The sequence below is a fragment of the Ptychodera flava genome, chromosome 9, assembly GCF_041260155.1.
Source record: "Ptychodera flava strain L36383 chromosome 9, AS_Pfla_20210202, whole genome shotgun sequence".
Taxonomy (NCBI): Eukaryota; Metazoa; Hemichordata; class Enteropneusta; family Ptychoderidae; genus Ptychodera; species Ptychodera flava.
In genome coordinates this window covers 20,128,248-20,147,756 of record NC_091936.1, presented here as the reverse complement: position 1 = coordinate 20,147,756, position 19,509 = coordinate 20,128,248, and the positions used below count along the sequence as shown (strand labels likewise).

The 19,509-nt window shown below is 39.7% G+C and overlaps 1 protein-coding gene across 1 annotated transcript; it reads right to left on the bottom strand.

The window, feature by feature from the left end:
* Positions 1-18,522: 18,522 nt before the first annotated feature.
* Positions 18,523-19,509, bottom strand: LOC139141207 (melatonin receptor type 1B-B-like). The gene has a single exon (XM_070710831.1). It carries the CDS (start codon positions 19,507-19,509, stop codon positions 18,523-18,525), a length of 987 nt encoding a protein of 328 aa, XP_070566932.1.

Genomic DNA, 19,509 nt, shown 5'->3' with positions numbered 1-19,509 from the left:
GATTAAATTATCCTTCTTTGCTTGCATAGTATGTTCATATATCAGCGAAGCGGCTTCGTTATTAAACATTGCATTCAAAGTTCTGAACGCGAGGTCATAAACCTTACTGTTTACCCGGCCAGTCGGTGGTTTGTAAACGCCTCTGGTCTTTCAACTTCCTGACTAATTTGTTATCAAATTTAGAACTTTTCTCTCTTGTCAGCTCTGTAACCCGCTGCCTGCGTGTCGATGATCATGAACCATGCGAGTTTCCGGCGCTCTCCGGCTTCCATATATGCGTTATTAATAATTGATTGAAAGAGTCAATGTTGTTCTAAGCTATTTTTAGATTTTAGTTCGGGAGTAATATCCGTATTTAAACACCGTCGTTCACGAAGCGCCGAATCCTAATAAAGGGACATCATTTCTGTCAGCTTCATTCAAGCGGGGCATGCAAAGTGTTGGACGTTTTTAGAGTCTGCGTGTTAGCTTAATGGCAAAGAGACATCGACCTTAATCATTTTAAAAAAGTGTCCGTTCTATTATAATAATTCATCGGTCGAGATCCGATAATAAACACGAAGCCAATTATTACCGGGTTGAGTCAATGTCGTCGTAATTCATGGGTGTATGTAATACAAGCTAAATTTGACAAGAAAGCGACAAAGTTTCGTTCAAAGTATTTTACATCTTCCGTTAACATGTTAATGCATGTTCTATTTTGAAGCTTTAATCTTCGTTCTGCAGAGGAAGAGCTCATTTTAGAAAAGCGAAACGTTGGACACACTTTACAGTACCCACAGACAAGTGAAAGGCATCATATATTTGCATATCTACAGGCTCGTATGAGAAATACATGAATACCTGCATTGATTGCGTACTCTGCACGGAAAATATTGTTGCACTATTTATAGTGATTGGGAAAAGAAGGTCCTGTCACGATCTGTATCGACCACTCTGGTGAATTCCTTGTCCAGATGACGTTACTTCAAAGTGTCGAACCTTTCGATTAAACAGGAAAGGATAAAACGTCATGAATGTCAGGAAGCTTCAACGAGAGTGACGTGTACAGAGTTATTCTGAATAAAGGACCCATTGCATATATTGATTCGTGACCTTTTTATTAAATGCATTAATCTCTGAAAGCGTCAGAAATGCAGAATGGGTGACTTCTTGTCGGAAAATCCATATGTTCAATTTTCGATTTTTTATCATGATTGGTATATGCTTGAAAGGAAGTACCTTTATGAGTGCAATTCAATCCATTTTTTTCAGACTCTCTCGCATAAAGGTACACCCAGTGGGTCGTACAGGACACGTACTGACCCCACCCTCCCCCGCCCTCCCCGGGTCAAGATATGCAAAGTGAAATAATTAACGCAACCTCAGTACAGCAAAACCTTGGGTCTTTCTTACCCTTCGCTCTACCAAATCAAGAGAGGACTCTAAACTACATGTAAAGCTGTTCTAAAATGGTCGCCTCTGATTTTCTCTTTTAAAAGTACATGTGTATTGATATCAGCTTTTGTTTATTTCCATGGAATAACAGTGAATGCTCTGGGGTGACACTGAAAATTGTAACAACTGAGCTGGGATTTTGATTTTGTGGGTACGTATAGCTGTTTTAATCACTGTATTCCCCTGCTAAGTTAGTAGGAACGACGATCTTGAGTTCGAGTATCAGGGAATTATGTGAAACTCAGTGTTGTTAGTCTGCAAACATGCAAAAAAAGCTTATAGAGTGTATAACATCCCTTTTCGTTACGCAGGCGTTTATTTACATTCTTTGATATTTGCAGATGATGCAATGTTCAGTACTACCTGATGTATGCACACGTCTGGCTCTCTGTGTATGACATTTGATCCGACTCGTCTTTGTTTTATATTATATGTCCTTTTAGCATACCATTATTTATTCACACAGCCATTCTGGGGACGGTGAGCAAGGAGCGATTACCCGTGTCTGTTTCATGGACCTGACCATTTGTTTATAACTCTCTGAATGGTGAATGGTAAGCCGATAGTTTGCTGCTCAAAAACCGTAAATTATAAGTCACGTTCAGTGTCCCGCTGCCGTGTCGGTAAATTATAGGTTTTGATGGCGTCATCCAGCGTGTGGAACATGACATAAATTTTATTTGGTATAATTTGAAATTTCTACAGAGGGATTATCTAATTCAAAAACGTTAATCGTGTGTTGCTATGGATACGGAATAAAATACCTTTAGGAAGTCAAAAACAAGCGAATTGATTCACCGGCGTGTGTCGCTGTTCTTTAAATACATTCATATTTGTTGTAGAAAGTGGAGCATTTATCCACCGCAAATGCCATATAGTGCCACGTGTGCCCTAGTGATATATCACGCTTTTGTGTTGTCGTTCGCACAATAGCGAACGTACATGTATACTCACTGATTTGCTGATGTTTTCACTGTTTGCGGCGTGTTTTGACATTACATTTTCCAAGAAGCCTGGAAGAAGATGGTTAACTAGAATAGCACTAGTAAATACGAAACGAGTGCTCTGGGTAACACTGTAGTTGACGGACGAAGACAAGTTTGACATCACAAAGTAATTTTACTGTTTGCTTCTATGTCCTAGACCATACAGATATGCATATGACTCTTGATCTTGAGAATTGGCATTTTACTGCAAGTTTGCAATTCAGGCCAGATAAAAAAAACGTGTGTTTCAGGTAACCCGACCGACCCTAGACATTTCAGCATTTTCAAAACAAGTCAAGTAAATTCTCTACATTTTACCGTATTTATTGGTCTCAGCACAGGCAAAGAGAAACATACTGTGTTTCTCTTTGTCTGTGGTCTAAGCTAAGAAAAAGAAAAACATCCTCGAACCTACCTATGACCTAATTTTCGGGGGCATGTTCATTGGAAATATGAGAGATTCTCAATTCGTTTCACGTCTCGCAAAATACTCTTGTTCAGGCGAGGAACATATGACAATGTTTATACGACCGTGACATCGGCGCACGCTATTAAAACCCTGAAGATCCTAGGGGGGCTTTCGTGATATTATGAGGTGTTCGCAAGAGGAATCGGGGAGAGTCACATTTTACAAACCTGCTTTTTAGGGGTAATATTTTGCATTTTAAAATTTGCTCATTGTAAGATGAAAACAGGAATGCCAATGCCTTGTCTACAGTATTGAGAATTAACGTTTTACAGTAGTTCGATCAGAATTGTCAATTGCATGAGAGATATAACGTACATTACGGTACATTTATTTCAGTACTATCTTAATATTGTTGTCACTCTATCTTTTCCTTCTAGAAGAATGTGCAAAGTGGCATATACAGCAAAAATCAAATACAAGGACTCCTCTTCAATATAAAGTTCGACTCTGCGAGGCTGTTTTATCATATTTGGGTCGTGTTATCTTGGAACTTTGAAAACAGGACATCTGTATGTGATGTCCCGTATTTCATACAGACAAATCATCCACCAAATCAATGAATGTCTGTCTATATAGTAATCCGGTTGAATATTTTTATATTTGTCTATACAAGTGAACAGAGATGTCAATGTCACACAGATATATATATATATATATATATATATATATATATATATATATAATATATATATATATAACACATATCTGTTACTTATTAAGTTCCATGCATCCCGCAGTCTTCAGGCAGAAGTTGAAGGATTCTTAGCCCTACATTCTCATTTATATGTTCAATTTCCCACGAGGACATTTGTATACTTCGATATTATATATATATATATATATATATATATATATATATATATATATATATATATATATATATATATATATATATATATATATATATATATATATATATATTCAAACTTTCAAATTTGGAGTTTTAAGTATGTAAGGGTTATGCAATTTGCAAAAAATGAGACGGGGTTACACTTTTGGAAAGGGGTATTACTTTCCTCAACCACACCACCTCTAATAAGAGACAGCTTCCTAAACATGCTTCACACTTGAAAGAAAATTCTTGCTAGGCTGCTTATACCGTATGTCAAGGAGACATGTTGCAGGAAGCATGTATGTTTGGAATATTACCGAAAAAGTCTGTCCACAGTCCCTCTACTCTCCAGAGGATTTCAAGTGAACATTGCTCGGTGACATATTTAAACCGTGACGCTGAGATATCACACATTGGGCTTACAATACTGTTGAACACATTGTTTGCCTAGGAACACTATTGACTCATCGTTTTCGTTCAATACTATAGAAGGTTGCGATTACCTTCAGCAACAAGTGTAACATGAGATTTAGGCACTGTATCCTTTCTGAAGGCTGCTTCACCGCGTGGGCGAAGTGAACACATCCATGTAACATAGTGGTTGTTGTCGCTTCTATGTGTACACAAAAATCAGGTCGAACAAAAGGAAAGTGTGCTGTTCCGATAACCCGACCTACCCTATTTTTACCTGCCGACCCTAAACTTTTTAGAGCTACGTAAACTCGGAAGTAAAAAAAGAAAGAAAAACCCCGTAAAATCAAGCGTTCGTTACTTAGCATTTGATTTTTGCTTGAACGAGGATATCTTTTATGATTTTATATATATATATATATATATATATATATGATATTTTTTTTGGGAAATGTTATGGCCAGTGTTTGACTGTCCTGAACCCCTGAAAAATGCATATTTAAAAATAAAAATATTTTTGAAATCTGTATGTAATGTAATGTACTGTATCTATCATCGGGCTATCTATCGTAATCTTGCTACACTCTTGTTCTCGCAACACTCTCTCAGGTAATTTGGACACATACTGAACACCTATTACTCGTTAATGAGGCCTACTCAAAGGGACCGTGTGTTACAGAAATACATCGCTATTCCCCGAGGCCGTAGGCCCAGGGCTATAGCGATGAGGTTTCTGATAATGTGCGGCCGGGAGGCGTAATGAACGGGTGCTATAACCAGAATAAAGATCCGGTCATAGGTGTTTTATAACACACCACAGGCTCATGTTGTTTTATGTTATTGTTTTTAATGTGCTTAAGTGATATCTGTACTGCAACAATCCATTGTGAGGTGTTACTTGACAAGTTGTCCACGGGGGTAACATTAGTTCGAATGTCTTCACAGGCAAATATATCCTAGGCATACCACATAACGTCCTTGGTTGCGCTTGAATGTTTGTCGTCATGAGCTCTTCAAGTTCCTATGCAGCTGTTGGATTGGAAATCTTGCTGTTTACCGGTAATTTAGAAGCTCCTCACTGATCCCAGGTTCTAGTCACCCGCTATTGTTTCAAATCTGCAGAGGACACTAAGCGTAGGGTCACGTGACCGGGCACATTTCGAATGACTGTTACCCTAGGGAAACAGTGTTTCAAAACTACCCACTGACGTCAATTTTTCGAGCCAGTTGGGACTATAGACGTATCTATTTCCTCGTTATTTGACATATTCTGGCGAATCGCAACATGTGGAGTGGAAACATAGGCCAAGAAAAATAAAAAGTTTGTTTCTCATCCTCGCGCGTCAGACCAACCGCGTCAACCTTTTTTTCTCCTTATGAGGAAATAATATGGAAAAACAAAACAAAAATACGCGACGATAGTGCATAACACTGTGCTGTATAAAACAGAACTGCATGTACACATATGTCACTGTTATATTAATCTGTCAAAACTATACATTGCTGAACTAAAAGTCAAACCACAGAACTGTTGTTGTACAAAAATAGTAAAGCAACACTGCTGTGAATTTATCTCTGCGTGCATTCCTATGTTGTTTACATGATTTTTTTGCGCGCGTTGTCGGTTGAAGAATAAAAAAATGAGAAGAAAAAAAATTTGCAATATGTCTAGGATGAGAAACAAACTTTTTATTTTTCTTGGCCATATGTTAATCTCATGCATTATCCTATTTTACCATACCTACCCTATGATTTGACAACTAAGAGGAGAAAAATAGACATGGATGTTTTGAAATTGAAATCTAATCTCTTGCGAGTTGGAATTAGCATTTCTTGTTACAAGTGCTCATGATCGGATTCAGTCTATTTAAAATGGCTTCACGAGGTGACCTTAACCTTCTCGAGCTAAAAAAAGACTGAAAAGAAGGCCTATACATGCTTGTCTGACCGAACATGATGAATTTTGTGCTCTCCCTACGGTCATCTCACCTTGCCTTGACGTTTTGAGAGAGACGGATCGAGTACAGTGTACTTTATATGACGTCCAACTGTAAACGAGTCTTCGACTTTTGATTGAGCTTTGTGATCACGAGCTAGGCTTTCAAGGATGGCGCATTCAGTTGCATTGACGTGAAGTTGAGAATATTCGGTTTCAATTCGATTGATGTGTTAATTGCAGAAACATATTGCGAAGCTTCAGAGTGTTTGGTCAAGTGGTCAAACTTGTTCAGAACCCTTTGTGCTCTTTCAAAATCGAGTGATATCGAATTTTCCACTTGACTCGTAATTCAAGATTAAATATGGCGAATAACAATAATAATAATGTTACTTCTACATTCACGTCTTTACCATATGTCCACTCATCAATGTGGCTGACTATACGTGTATTTGCTGTGTTTTGAATGCACTTATAGTCACGCAGAATACAAGTGTAGACAGATCCAGTGATGGTCTTTCAAGAAAGCTATGAAATGGCTCGGGGGGGGGTGAGGGGCAAAAGAGGTGCATGACTGAGACTTTTTTGAAGTGTAGCAAATCCGACATTCATAAAACGCTGTTAGGAATCTGACCAAGCTCGGGGAATAAACGAATGCAATGGCAATCCTAACGAATTGCCTTTGCATTTGTAAATTTGTCCCTACTTCCCTGGGATTAATAAGTTTACTTCTTAATCAAACGTTACTGACACCTGAACCAAACGAAAAAATATCTTGCCATGATTTAGCGACTATTAGCCAGCTGACAATGAAAACTTTATGTACAAAATATTACAATACGTGAGTTTTTTTCTCATCCAGAAAAATACAAGTCTTCTTCTCTTTCGTTTAAGAGCTTTCAACATCCTTAGATTTTCTGGTCAGCAAATTTTCATCATGCAATATCGCAAGCCTTCTTATGGCGTGTATGCGATAAAGCACAACCAAACTAGTGCAAAATGTCGAGGTCGAACCATTTCAACTCGGTAGTATCTGAGTAATATGGTTTTCTCCGACCAATAAAATGTCTAGATAATTTTATGTTGGCTTTTTAGCTTTCTCCGAACTACTGAAAATGTTCTCTCTTAATTTGGACTTCAAAGGGAATGTGCCATAAAAGTGGTAAAGCATTTTTAGTTTATACGTATGTCGCAAGGTAGTCTATGTGTGCCAGCTTGTTCTATAGAATTATACTCAAACTTAAATCATTGAAATACATCATATTTCCGGCAGATCAACATATGGAAAACAGGTTTTTTTCTATGAAAGACCTCTAGTTTTATGAATGTAAACAATTATTTTATTGCTAGTTGGAGATTTGTAGAATGCAACATGGCAGTTTTTAAGAATAATAAGTGACTATTTTGATTTTTATTATTTTGGGGAGAGCCAAGGGGAAAACTGACACCGTAACAACTATCTAGTAAGGTAAGATGGGGTATTTCCAATGATTTCCTATTTACACGTCGCAGGAAGCAAGTTCCAGTGTTTTAACATCGCTTTTCTTGAATTGTGATCATAAAAAGCACAAATTAATGGGCAGCCGAAAGTGCATTTTCTAGGTCACGTTAACAATGTTTGCTTAAACTGGACAATTGAACCTATGTTATACATGATTCTGCCCCCCCCCCCCTTTTTATGAGTCAAAATAACGGCGTACTTTGGCATTAAACAGCTACAGTCGATGGTGTTAATTGAACCTTGAGTCCCTGATCTTTGTAAGTGTGCATTGTTTTACTCGCACACAAGTATGTGATGCGATGACGTGTCATGTCAGTGACGTCCCGTTTGTAAATCTACATCTATTTAGTACTTCGGTGTAAAAATCCATTGTAGACACGGTATGCCTTAGTCACAATATGCTACGTCAACAGATGATGACCTCTCTATTAAAATACCATAATAATGCTATATTTAGAAACTGTAATCTGCTTTACAGTGTAGTAATTAAAATTAGCATGAGAACCTTTGGTTCCTATCAGAGCCCCCCCCCCCAAGGTTTTCTGCTCATGCGTATTACCATAATGCGCTCAGAAAACAGCTTATACAGCCTACACTCTGTTTTATTATCTTCAAGCTTCCGCTCTTATAGAGGACTGAAGGGATACATGTTTGCAATTTGCAGGGATTTGTTAGATCCTTTCAGAAAATACGTTATATTTTTCATGTCAAAAGATCACATAAATTTAAGTAAATTCCGAATTATGTTCTGGTATGTCTGATAACAGTCGTAAAAACCATGCAAACCTATAAAATTTTTGAATCGTAAAATAACTGAAGCAAATAGGCAATGAAGAACACGTAATTTACAATATGAAATACGCGACACACATGCAAAGTGCGCGACATGAAAGTTTATTTATATTTCAATTGCCTTTTTAGAACATTCTGAAATATATATTGTTACTTATGTTAAACATAGTCGATGACTATGTTCCAATCAATTTTTGCCTGTTTGTTTAAGAATTCTTCATTGAGGTACTGTGATACAGTTTATTTTTGTTTTTTTCCATGTATTCCATCGACTAAAACGATGGCTTGGTTTTGTTTATCGACATATAAAGCCGGCTTTGCATATGTAAATTTGAACACTACATAGGCCTCTTCTCCAAGTGATATTTCATCCCCCCCACCTTCCCATTTTCACATCAGATTCTCGCTCACACTTCGTATTTCCCACAACCAAGTTACCATAGAAATTGTACAACAATCGAAAGTTTTCCGTCAGCTGTTTGAATGGAAATGGGTTTCTAATGAGAACCGGTACAGTTTACTGAAAGACCGATGATAGTATGTCTGCGGGCAGCGCACCAACGCTAAATACAGCTCCGCTCCAGTATACAATAAAAAAGCTCTTTCATATGTGTCATTAGTCTTCGGTTTTTTAACAAACAGACCAAGTCGCCGGCTAGCTTGCTTTAGCTTGCTAAGTCGTTCAAGGCGGTTGTCTTGTCTCGTTCGCAATGAACGCAGGAATTAGACCGAGCATCTGTATCACTCAACATCGGACTTCTGCAAAGCTCTTTGGATTTCATGTTTGATCAATCCTTGACAGCCCGAAAGGAACTTAAGACCGACTCTGTAATCGAATTAAAGCTAAATGCGATCTAGATCACGGGTAACTGATTAATGGATGTGGATTATTGGGATGCTTTGATGTGATCTAGGGAGGCAATAACCTTTTTGCAATAAATGGCTGAAAGAATTAATCTATTCTATATTGTCAGTGTTTCCCGACTGTGTAAATCTGTACAGCGGTTTAAGCGTGTAACTTCGGCTCACCTTTCGGTTCTCATTTTAACCCGCGCAAATTCTCTCGCAACTCTAATACCCCAGAACCAGCAAGTTTCACTCAGCACAATTAATAGGACTGCATTGTAAAATTTAACCACATGTTAAAAATTAATTCCGAGCAATTGCAAGCTTTTGGTTGAAATACTACATGCGCCAGCCACAGTGACTGCGACAGAGTTATAGGAAGGCGTGTTTAAAAATGGACTATTAAAATGTAACACGCGTCAGTGTTATTTCAGACGGGGAAGCAAACGCTGCAACTATAGCAAAAGCTGTGACCGAGTCCAGAACTAGGGGATTGGGGTCAGCGTTTTTAGTACGGCTATCAAAAAGCCGTTTGTTTTATACCCTGCGCTGACAATTAAAACTAAATATTGACCGCGCCATAGGTGTTACCCATCGATCACGTGCATCGCTGAACACATGCACGATCACGCCCGCTCGATCGCCATGGGTTTAGGCTAATATCTGCGTATAGCCATATCTTATCAGATGGTTAATGAGATGGAGTTTGACAGACCGAATTTCGAACTGACACCGTCGCTGTCGTCTTTGCCGATTCGGATAACACCCCAGGGGCAACAGGCACGAAATATTGCCTTTAATATCGCATTTGGTAAACACGAATCGCGATTAAACGCCGTATTACTAAATGGGTAAAGTTCAAACAGTGCGGTGACAACTAAGTAGGCCAAACTAATGCGCAAAAATGGCGGAGGCGGAAAACCTGGTTTCCGTTTTCTGCAAATTTGCACGAGTTATTGTATGGCCGAGCGAAACAGCTGGGAAGATTAATTTCAGTGTATATTTCCTTAGTTATTTAATTATTTACTTATTTTTATATGTTAGCCTTTGCACTTTGCGCTTTTATTTATTTGTGTTTGTTTATTTGTTTGTGTTTCCTCATTCGAATTTTTACTTAACACGATTGGAACTAATTTGGGATACTTGGATGACGAAGTAAGGTCGTTTCAAGCTGCCATTGTAAGCTTATCTGCTTTTCTTTTTAGGTTACACACTCGTTTTTTGTGAGTAATTTGTAATATTGCAATATTCAGCTATATGGCACCTAACACTTTTGAGAAATTTGAAAAACATGAAGATCCAATTATCCCAAATTAGTTCCAATCGTGTTACTTACTGAAAATGGCCTTTCAACCGGTAAACGTGGTTACAGCAGTACGAAAAAATCATAGGAATTTGTTGAGAATGCCATGTGTGACAGTTTTCTTTCTTTACGAGCATTTATGTGTCTGTCGGTTGGAGGTAATAAACACACTGACCATATTTCATTTCTTTATACTGGGACTAAGAGGTAGATGAAATGAATAATGCCCACGTCATCCAGAAGGCCATTTGCCATTGGTTTCTGTGAGGAAAAGACGACCGCCGCTAGACCGACTGAATTGATCAGTGGAATACCGCGGAAAGCCGTGGCAAATTGAAAATAAACGAGGTCGTTTGAGTACTGCTGTCTGTCCGTACCGTGCAAGACACTCATCATCGTGTCATTCATGATGGATGTGGTGGAAAAGTGAGTGCAGTCTGTTGGGTCTGAAATGACCGAGGACAAATTGGCAGTAACTCAACAAACTGCCATAATGGTATATTTTTAAAAACAGAAATGAAAACAACAACAACAACAACAATAATGATGGGCTGAGGATAGATGCACAACTGTACAGTGTCTGCACAGGCTGCCTCCACAAGATGTTTGTCGACAGTTGCAGTTCGCGGTTTATAGGTAATTCTTGTTAAACTATTCGCGTCATATTCCTCTTTGTCCCTTTCTGCCCCTTTCTGTTCCTTTACGCGCGAAACAGACGATAAATTGTCGAACTACAGGAACGTTTTTTTTTCATTATTACTGGTTGTCAGCACACACAGCGAGTGTTGGTTTATTAGCTCGTTAAGTTGGCACGCACCACGCAACTGAAGCCCAGGTTTTTAATGTTTTCCCAAACTCTCCTCGAGAAAAAATTAAACATTCTCTTTCAAAATCGCAAAAAAGTCATCGTACAAATGTCGGTTTTAGATAAACAAATTACCTTAAATTTACGGATATTTGAAAATCAAAATGGTCCTTATGTTTATGTGAAAAAGTCATTTATTCCCGATGTTTGAAAATGAGCCCCAACCAAGCAGCTAGCATGCCTACAGAGTAGTGAAAAATTTTGAGAGTCTTACGTATGTCCAAGAGGCACATTTTGAAGCAATTGGTGACTGTCTTGGGTGGTGCTTCAGTATGGGGCAACAAAATATTCGCCCTAAAATTATAACCGTTGTTCGACAAATTTGTTCGATTTTCATTGCATCATGTAGAATACAGTAAAGTGTAGTAAAGGGCCTTTCAAGACCCTGTCAGGCACTGGACGTCTTCGGCGATAGCTTGTTACTCTCCAGAGTACCTTCCTTGCAGAACGATACAGACCACCATTGGGGGTGTCTCGGGTTGCACCCGGGTTCCAGTTACCTGCGATTAGACTCAACATACGACGTTTGAACGGCAAACAAGCTACGTGTTTGCCATAAAGCCACGAAATCGACGTTCGAATTAGACGCGGTTCGTTTACGTTCGTCGACTCACGTAAGCGTGGCATCTCCTCCGCTGCAGCATAAAGGCCAAAAGGTATCTCGGTGTTCAAACGGTTACGTCATTCGCTTTACCACACCTAATCAATTCAAGCTGCTCACTGGATGATTTTAAATCACCACTCGTACGTGTATTCCTATTTCTACTATTTATAGCTTCGGTGACACCTGGTCCATAACGACGTGTTTATCGATCAACAGATTTTCAAATATAGCTGAAGGAAATGAAACTAGATCTAGTACATTAAGTATTACCGTATCGCCCATACCGATTGACCCTAAATAGTCAGCTTAGTTTTCAATGTATGTTGAGGTTACGTTCTCCGCGATCTGTTTCACCTTTGTTGACATTCCCACACGTTCGTTTTCAATATCCACCCACTCGACACATCCTGGATTTTCTGCAAGGTATTTCACATTTCGACATTGCGAGCCAATATACTTCATGCAGTTCACCTATACACCATCCACTCTCAGTTACTTGTGTGAGACTTTCGTGAGAGAAATCAGGCTTCCGTGTGACTATAATAGTTGATTGACTGTTTCGCCCTTTATCAGTGGCGTGACAACATCCATCAATGGTGTGTGTGAACATATGTGCAAAAACACAAGAGGGTTTTATGTGTATGTGTGTTTTTCTCATCTGAAGAGGTGTTTATCCTACAAGCTGACCCAGCGTAATCCACCATTGTCAAGAAACGTTACGCATTTGTCAAAAGTGTGATTGTAACATTCGGTACAGGATAATAATCGACAAGAGTGCGACTCTTGTGGAATAATAGTGATTTGCATGCATAAAGGTACAAGCTCCGTGGTTTGTGAATAAAACATAATTATTGACAGTTCCACATGCAAAATAATACCAGTTTGCATACAGTTCATGGAGACTTGGCACAACATACACTTCATGAGATCCGGTCCTTTCCTCAATTTGTTTTCTTTCACTATCATCATCACTTCAACAACAACACCACCACCACCACCACCATCATCATCATCATCATCATCATCATCATCATCATCATCATCATCATCATCATCATCATCATCATTTTCGTCATCGTAATCATCATCACCATCATCATCATCATCACCATCATCACTATCATCATCATCATCATCATCATCATCATCATTACCATCATCATCATCATCATCATCATCATCATCATCATCATCATCATCATTATCATCATTTTTGTCATCGTAATCATTATAATAATAATAATTATTATTATTATTATTATTATTTTTGTTGTTGTTGTTATCATTAGTATTGTTGTTGTTGTTGTTACTACTGCTGCTGCCGCTGGTTGTATCGCTTTTGGTATTTTAGTGTAGTGTAGTTGCTGTCCTCATCCATATAGTTGTGACATGCCACAAGACACTTTAATTGCGTGGGTATGGTATCTGCAACGTCATAAAAGGTGATCGATTTTTATAAGTTATCGCATTCCTTTCTGGCAATTGTCGGCAATTACCGTATATCAAGATTACACTGAATAATTTGAATTCCTCTTGAGTTACTCTTGTTTAACGTGCCACCACTCAACAGATATAGAAATACATGCCGAGACATTGCGCTATAAATTTACCGGATTCATTGCTAATAGAATATCTCGTGATGTACGAGACTGAGAGTATCACGCAACAAAGGTCATAAATTGTTGTAGATCTATTTCATTTTTTGAAATTCTGATAAAGTAGTTGTGCTCAGTTGATACGTTATTTTTACTTATTTGTGTACGAATAAATATGTCGAAAGACTGGCCAGATGTTCTACTGCGCTGCCGAGCGGATTTTTCATAGTGTTGACTTACGGTAATGTATAACGGGGATACGGAACAGTCAGCACGCGAATTCGTAATGCAAAACCCAGCATGCCCGAGTTTTCGGAAATTGGAAGCCGTAAGACACGAAGATGATACGGTGTGTTGATGGTTAATCGGGAGGTGCAAATGTACTTTTTAAAGTGGTTCGTACTCATCAATTTTGCTCGTCTGACGTCCAACGAATGGAGAACGCGCTCCCAAGGGAAATATATTAGACTAACGGAGATAAACTTGTCCAAGAAGTTAACGTCTGTTCAAAATTGATTAAAAGCAATCAAGAAGTACACAACATTCGCTTTTCTCCCCGAGGTGTTTGAAAAGTATATGTAGACTCTTAGACAATAATTGTGTAACTTAAAAATCCAGAATGAGTGATTGCGACTGTACATCACTACCCGAACTGATGAAGTCTATGATTTGAAAAGGTTTGAAAAATTACCTGAATCGGTACGAGTGACAGATATCGTTTATAAAGTCTCCCTGAGTCAGACGTACTTTTCTGTTTCTGTCTCGACAGGAATTTGTAATATGCAGCCTTAAAATTTGGCGGCTTACACTCGATTATTTCATGCATGCTCACATAATCGAAGTAATAGAATGGTATTACATTTTTTCAGATGTAAAATCGCCGAAGAAGTCTTGACATTGTAGTAAAAATTGCTGTCGAAAATACTTTTTTGTGATCAATTGAATTTTCAGTTTCTTTATTCCCTAAGTGTTTATTTTCTGATGCCGCAAACAATATTGCTCGTGGAGTTTTCCCTGGGACGCATAAACTCTATCCAAGCGTCAGTCCATGTGCATGCAGTGTCTTCAGAGTAGAATTTGGTCACCACGACAACAGAGCCTCCCGTACTCACGTGACTTTCCAGCGGCATGCGTAAGACTGCACAAATTTCATAATGGACGTGGTAGTATATTACATGAGTTATTGATGTAACAGAAATACTACCTTAAAAGCGTTGTGGCTGTCTATACGGCTCGTTAAAAAACACATTGCGTTCAAAAACAGCGTCTTTCAAGGGAAGACTTGCTTATACTAGACGTTAATGTAGTTTGACATAAAGATCAGTCGAGTCAGTAATCCGGGCGAGCAGACAAAGACACAGTAAATTTAGAGAACGTATTTTTGATCTATCCTTTAACTTTTTATGCTGCACTAATCACAGAAATGACATTCATAATGTATCCTCAAAATGAAAAAAGTGATCCTGCAACCGCCAATTTGCAGCTTTCAAAAATCATCTCTCACAACGGATGAAAACTCTTTCCACCATTGTCACTTTCACTTTGAATGATGTCTCCATAGAGTCGATTGATCTCTATTCAATATGCCTGCTAAAATCCTGAGCTTAAAAATCAAGCAATTCAGTGCTTTATGCTCTGACGATTGAGATTCTTTTGGCGCATAGCCAACGTACAATTTGCAACTCTGACACATCACATGCCCTTCAGTTTGAATCCACAGCAAGATACGTGGTATATGATATGTAAGTAATCCTGTATCCTGTATCAAACGGATCTCAAGACGTATATTAAGAAGCCCCGATGACGTCACTGGCGCGACGGTTCCTCCTATGAACATGCTCATAAAAAGTGTGCACGCATGTAATCGAGTCACGTCTGTGGAGCGGGAGAGCGATTTGTGGTGTGCACTCCGGGGCAATGCCGATTTGTGTCGGAAGTGCTTTTCAAGAAATCTCCGCTGTATATCATGTGTACCATAAATTCAGGCACGTTCGTCGAAGTCACTGTACATGTGTGCATGTCAGACTCGAAGGTTAAGATGTTTTGGGCCCTTGCCACCAAATTAGGAGACTATATGATGTAGCTCCGCAAGTGAATGGAATGAGTTTAGCTGAACGGACGTAAGACACGGTCGGGTAGTGAAGATATTCATCGGCCAAACGAACTGAACATGTCTCCATAGTAACAACGCTGTGGAGAACGAACGTATGATACCCGATATGCATACCGGATAGCGATCTGAAAAAGAGTGCGCAAAGCTGGTCACAACTGAGTGTGCGCTGATTGTAAAAATTCGTCGGAGTAAATAATTGGCTTCCCTTTCCAATTTTCGAAAGCCTACAAGTTGTTTTATTATTTTGTGTAAATCTGCCTCAGCGCATAAAGCCATGATTAAAAGTCATTTTGACAATTCCATCAAAAAAGGTCTACATTTCTAGCCGAGGCCAACTTCGTCTCATGGAAAGCAGCAAGCTGCAACCCTAGACATTGTTATAAGTTGGCCTAGAGCTATGCGTAGCAGCAAACATCAGTGTTTAATGCAAGTAACAGTTTAAGACATCCCAAAATTTACTGCTTATGTCCCCGCAGCTATTGAGCACACATCGGGTAAACGAACCGTAGTTGCTCGTATGAGTGACTCATTCACGATTAGACTGAGTAGATATAGCATTCGCCCATAGTTTCAGGGTGTTCTAATTCCATTAATTTTATGGCCTACTTTTCCGCGAAGTATTTGTAAACCCAGCAATGGTGCTTCAGAGTCAATTTTCTCTTGAGTGCATTTTCAAATTAAAAATTCGAACAATTTGGGAAAAAATTGGCAATTTTTAAATGATTTATCTAGTATTTAATTTGCAAACATTTGCTGATTAAACAAAATTGTCATTAGTAGACCATCTTGCGATTGAAAATAGGTCTGGAATTGATCGATCACTCGGTGAAGCTAACAGGCGGAACGCTGATGAGATCAGGCTAATTTTCAAGTTGCTTTAAGTCTGTGTGCAATCAGAGAGCGCGATAAGGGATGGCCCATTAGATCCTGGGGTGGTCAAAAACAGAAAAGAATAATTCGAAGCAAAAAGTTAGAGGGAAAAATCTTCAGACTAGTTTGCAAAATAAAATCAAAACAAAACATATATAAATTTGACAGTTTACTTAGAAAGAAAATTAGCACATCATGACTCACTTGGAAGAAAATTTCAAAAATTTACAATTGTAAAAAAAATCACAAACTGATTGTGACCACCCCACCTCCCAAGATCTAATAATCCGTCCCTAATGAAGGAATACTGGTACGTCACAAATGTTACAGTTATAGTCGACAACTTTTTTACAAGTCTCATGACGTGAACTTCACTGTTCGAGCCTTACGTTTTTGCCTTGTATACTTTTGCGAAACGTCAACAGACTTTACTTCGTCGTTTGCCCTCATATCGAAGGATCGTTTATTTATGGCACTCGTATACACCAACAGACAAAAGCATAAACACCCCAAGCTACTCTAGCCATCGCGAGAGATACTCGCCGTGCGTAATGGTAAGTCAACTGACAGTAATCGGAGGGGTTTCTGTCTTAAACGACCAGGGTGGCCTTCTGACAATGAACGTCAGTGTCAATGAACGTTAGAGTCCATGCAGGAGGACTTTCTGGTTTACACACAACGCAGAGCCAAGGCTTCAGGAGAGGGCAGGGCCTGACATTTTTACACGCGCATAGAAGTGATCATTCGCAGCATCTGTCTTTTTGTGAATTGGTGGGAAATACTGTCAGGACTACACTAACGCTCCTATCTAACCTGAGCATTAGCCTCATATTTTCTGTCTCTTTATATAACCATCGGGCGGAGAATTCGCGTCCCTTTTCACATTCTTTGCAAAATCAAAAATCATTATGGTGGTCCACTCGATAATGTTCAGATATTGTAAAAACACGGAACTCGACGTCCATTTAACGTTGAAGACAGGAACCCTGTTCGTTCACCCACAACAAAGCAAGCCTACCCCTTCGATACCATGACCCTCGCTGAATGAATATAGAAAGGTTCAGAACCTTCTGCGGCAAAGTGATACAGATGAAACTTCCCGAATACATTTACATGTACTTAGCGACCGCGGATAGCATTAACTGATTTAACGCATTGTATTGTCGATTGATGTTGTTTTCCTGCTAAAATACTTTCCCTCCAAGAACATGGAAATGTCTACAAGCTCGAGTTTCCCTGCCTGCTGAAGGGACCGGAATGGTCTCTGGAAAAATTACTTTAATAAAGACTTTTAGTGAAAAGGGAGCTAAGGTGTACGAAACGTGTCGTTGTGTGTGTCGTGCGCATATCTAAGCCATCGCCATGGTGAAGTAGGTCACCAATACGCCATAGTTAACAAGCCATTTGACGCTTACCTCGCGCGGGCAGTTACTTTTTTCCCGTTCCGAGTCATTAAAATCATGACAACAGTTCCTTCACGAAAATGATAACGTCCATATAACTCTAATTTGCAGATGCATAAAAATACGATTGACCAGGTATCGTTTTTTTATTGGTTAATTACTTTACAGTGACACTGGCAATACTGTTCACGATAATATGCGGTATTGTGAGAAAAAAAACGATCGGGTTGATTACATTTCCGACAGAAGTTCCGATCGAAGCCGTAGGCCGATCCGTGATCCATGGCAGTTTTGACAGTTGTTTACGAAGACAATGTCAACGCAGGAAAGATGTGCGCACACAAAAATATTGCTAACATCAAATACGGAGTGTAAATACGTGAATCACTGCCCCTCAATAAGGCTGTCCGTTTCTTTAGTCCCCCGAATAGGGTGGTTTAGGAGCACCGTCATGCCGTTACGTTTACATTCAGGGCAAGGTACACCCAGCCACAACAAAGTCGGAGCGCATATTGGCTCCTCTCTAAATCCTTGAGGGGAAGCGCAGATTAGCCCCTCTCTAAATCCTTGAGGGGAAACCGTTGGTGTCCGCCTCCAAGTCACTCACACTCTCCTTCATAAATAGCGATTTGTAACCCTTCCGGATTTGCTTATTTCGCAGACCGTAGATGATCGGGTTGACACAAGAATTAAAGAATGCCAAGGAGACAAAGATTTGAAAGACCAGACTTCTGTGGTAGTCCGGGTAGAACCCGAGGGAGAACAGCAAATAGCAGACTTGGTCCGGTGCCCAACAAAGCGTGAAAATCATCACAACCAAGAACAAAGTTTTCACCACCTTTCGCCTCGCTCGTAAAAGCGACATCGCCGGTCCGTTCTTGGCGAGCTGGTGGTTGAGCACGCGCGCCTGTCGCTTCAGCGATACGAAGATCCTCGTGTAGACGACGATGATGGTTGTGATGGGAATGAAATATGTCACTGTCATGATGACGACGCCGTATACTCCCTCAAAGCTGGTGTGCGTTCGAATGATCACGCAGCGAGACTTCCTCTCGTCGACGCCGATGACGAAGGGTATGAATCCGTTGAAGAGAACGGCGAATATCCAAACCAGCGCGATGGTTAGCTTCGTCCTGTTTCGGCTGAAAAGCCGGCCGTACTTGCCGGGGTGCGTCAACGCGTAGTAGCGCTCCACGGTAACCGCGACCAGGTTGAAGACGGAGGCTTTGAGGCACACCCAGAGAAAGAAGTTGGACCACACGAAACGACAGTAGAACTGGCCGGTGAAGCCCTCGGGTGCTTTACTCGGGATGGGTATAGGCACAATGAGGAACGAAGTGATCAGATCGGCCACAGCCAGGCTCACCAGAAAATGATTGGTGATGGTTCGAAGTTTTGGAAAACGAACAAAAACGGCACACACTAGACTGTTTCCCACCACACCGGTGATGGCAAAGATCATTTTGTGGATTTCGACCCAGCCCCAGGACTGTAGGCTTGACCCCTGAACGTCGGCACCCTCCGTTGTATTGTTGAAGACAGACAT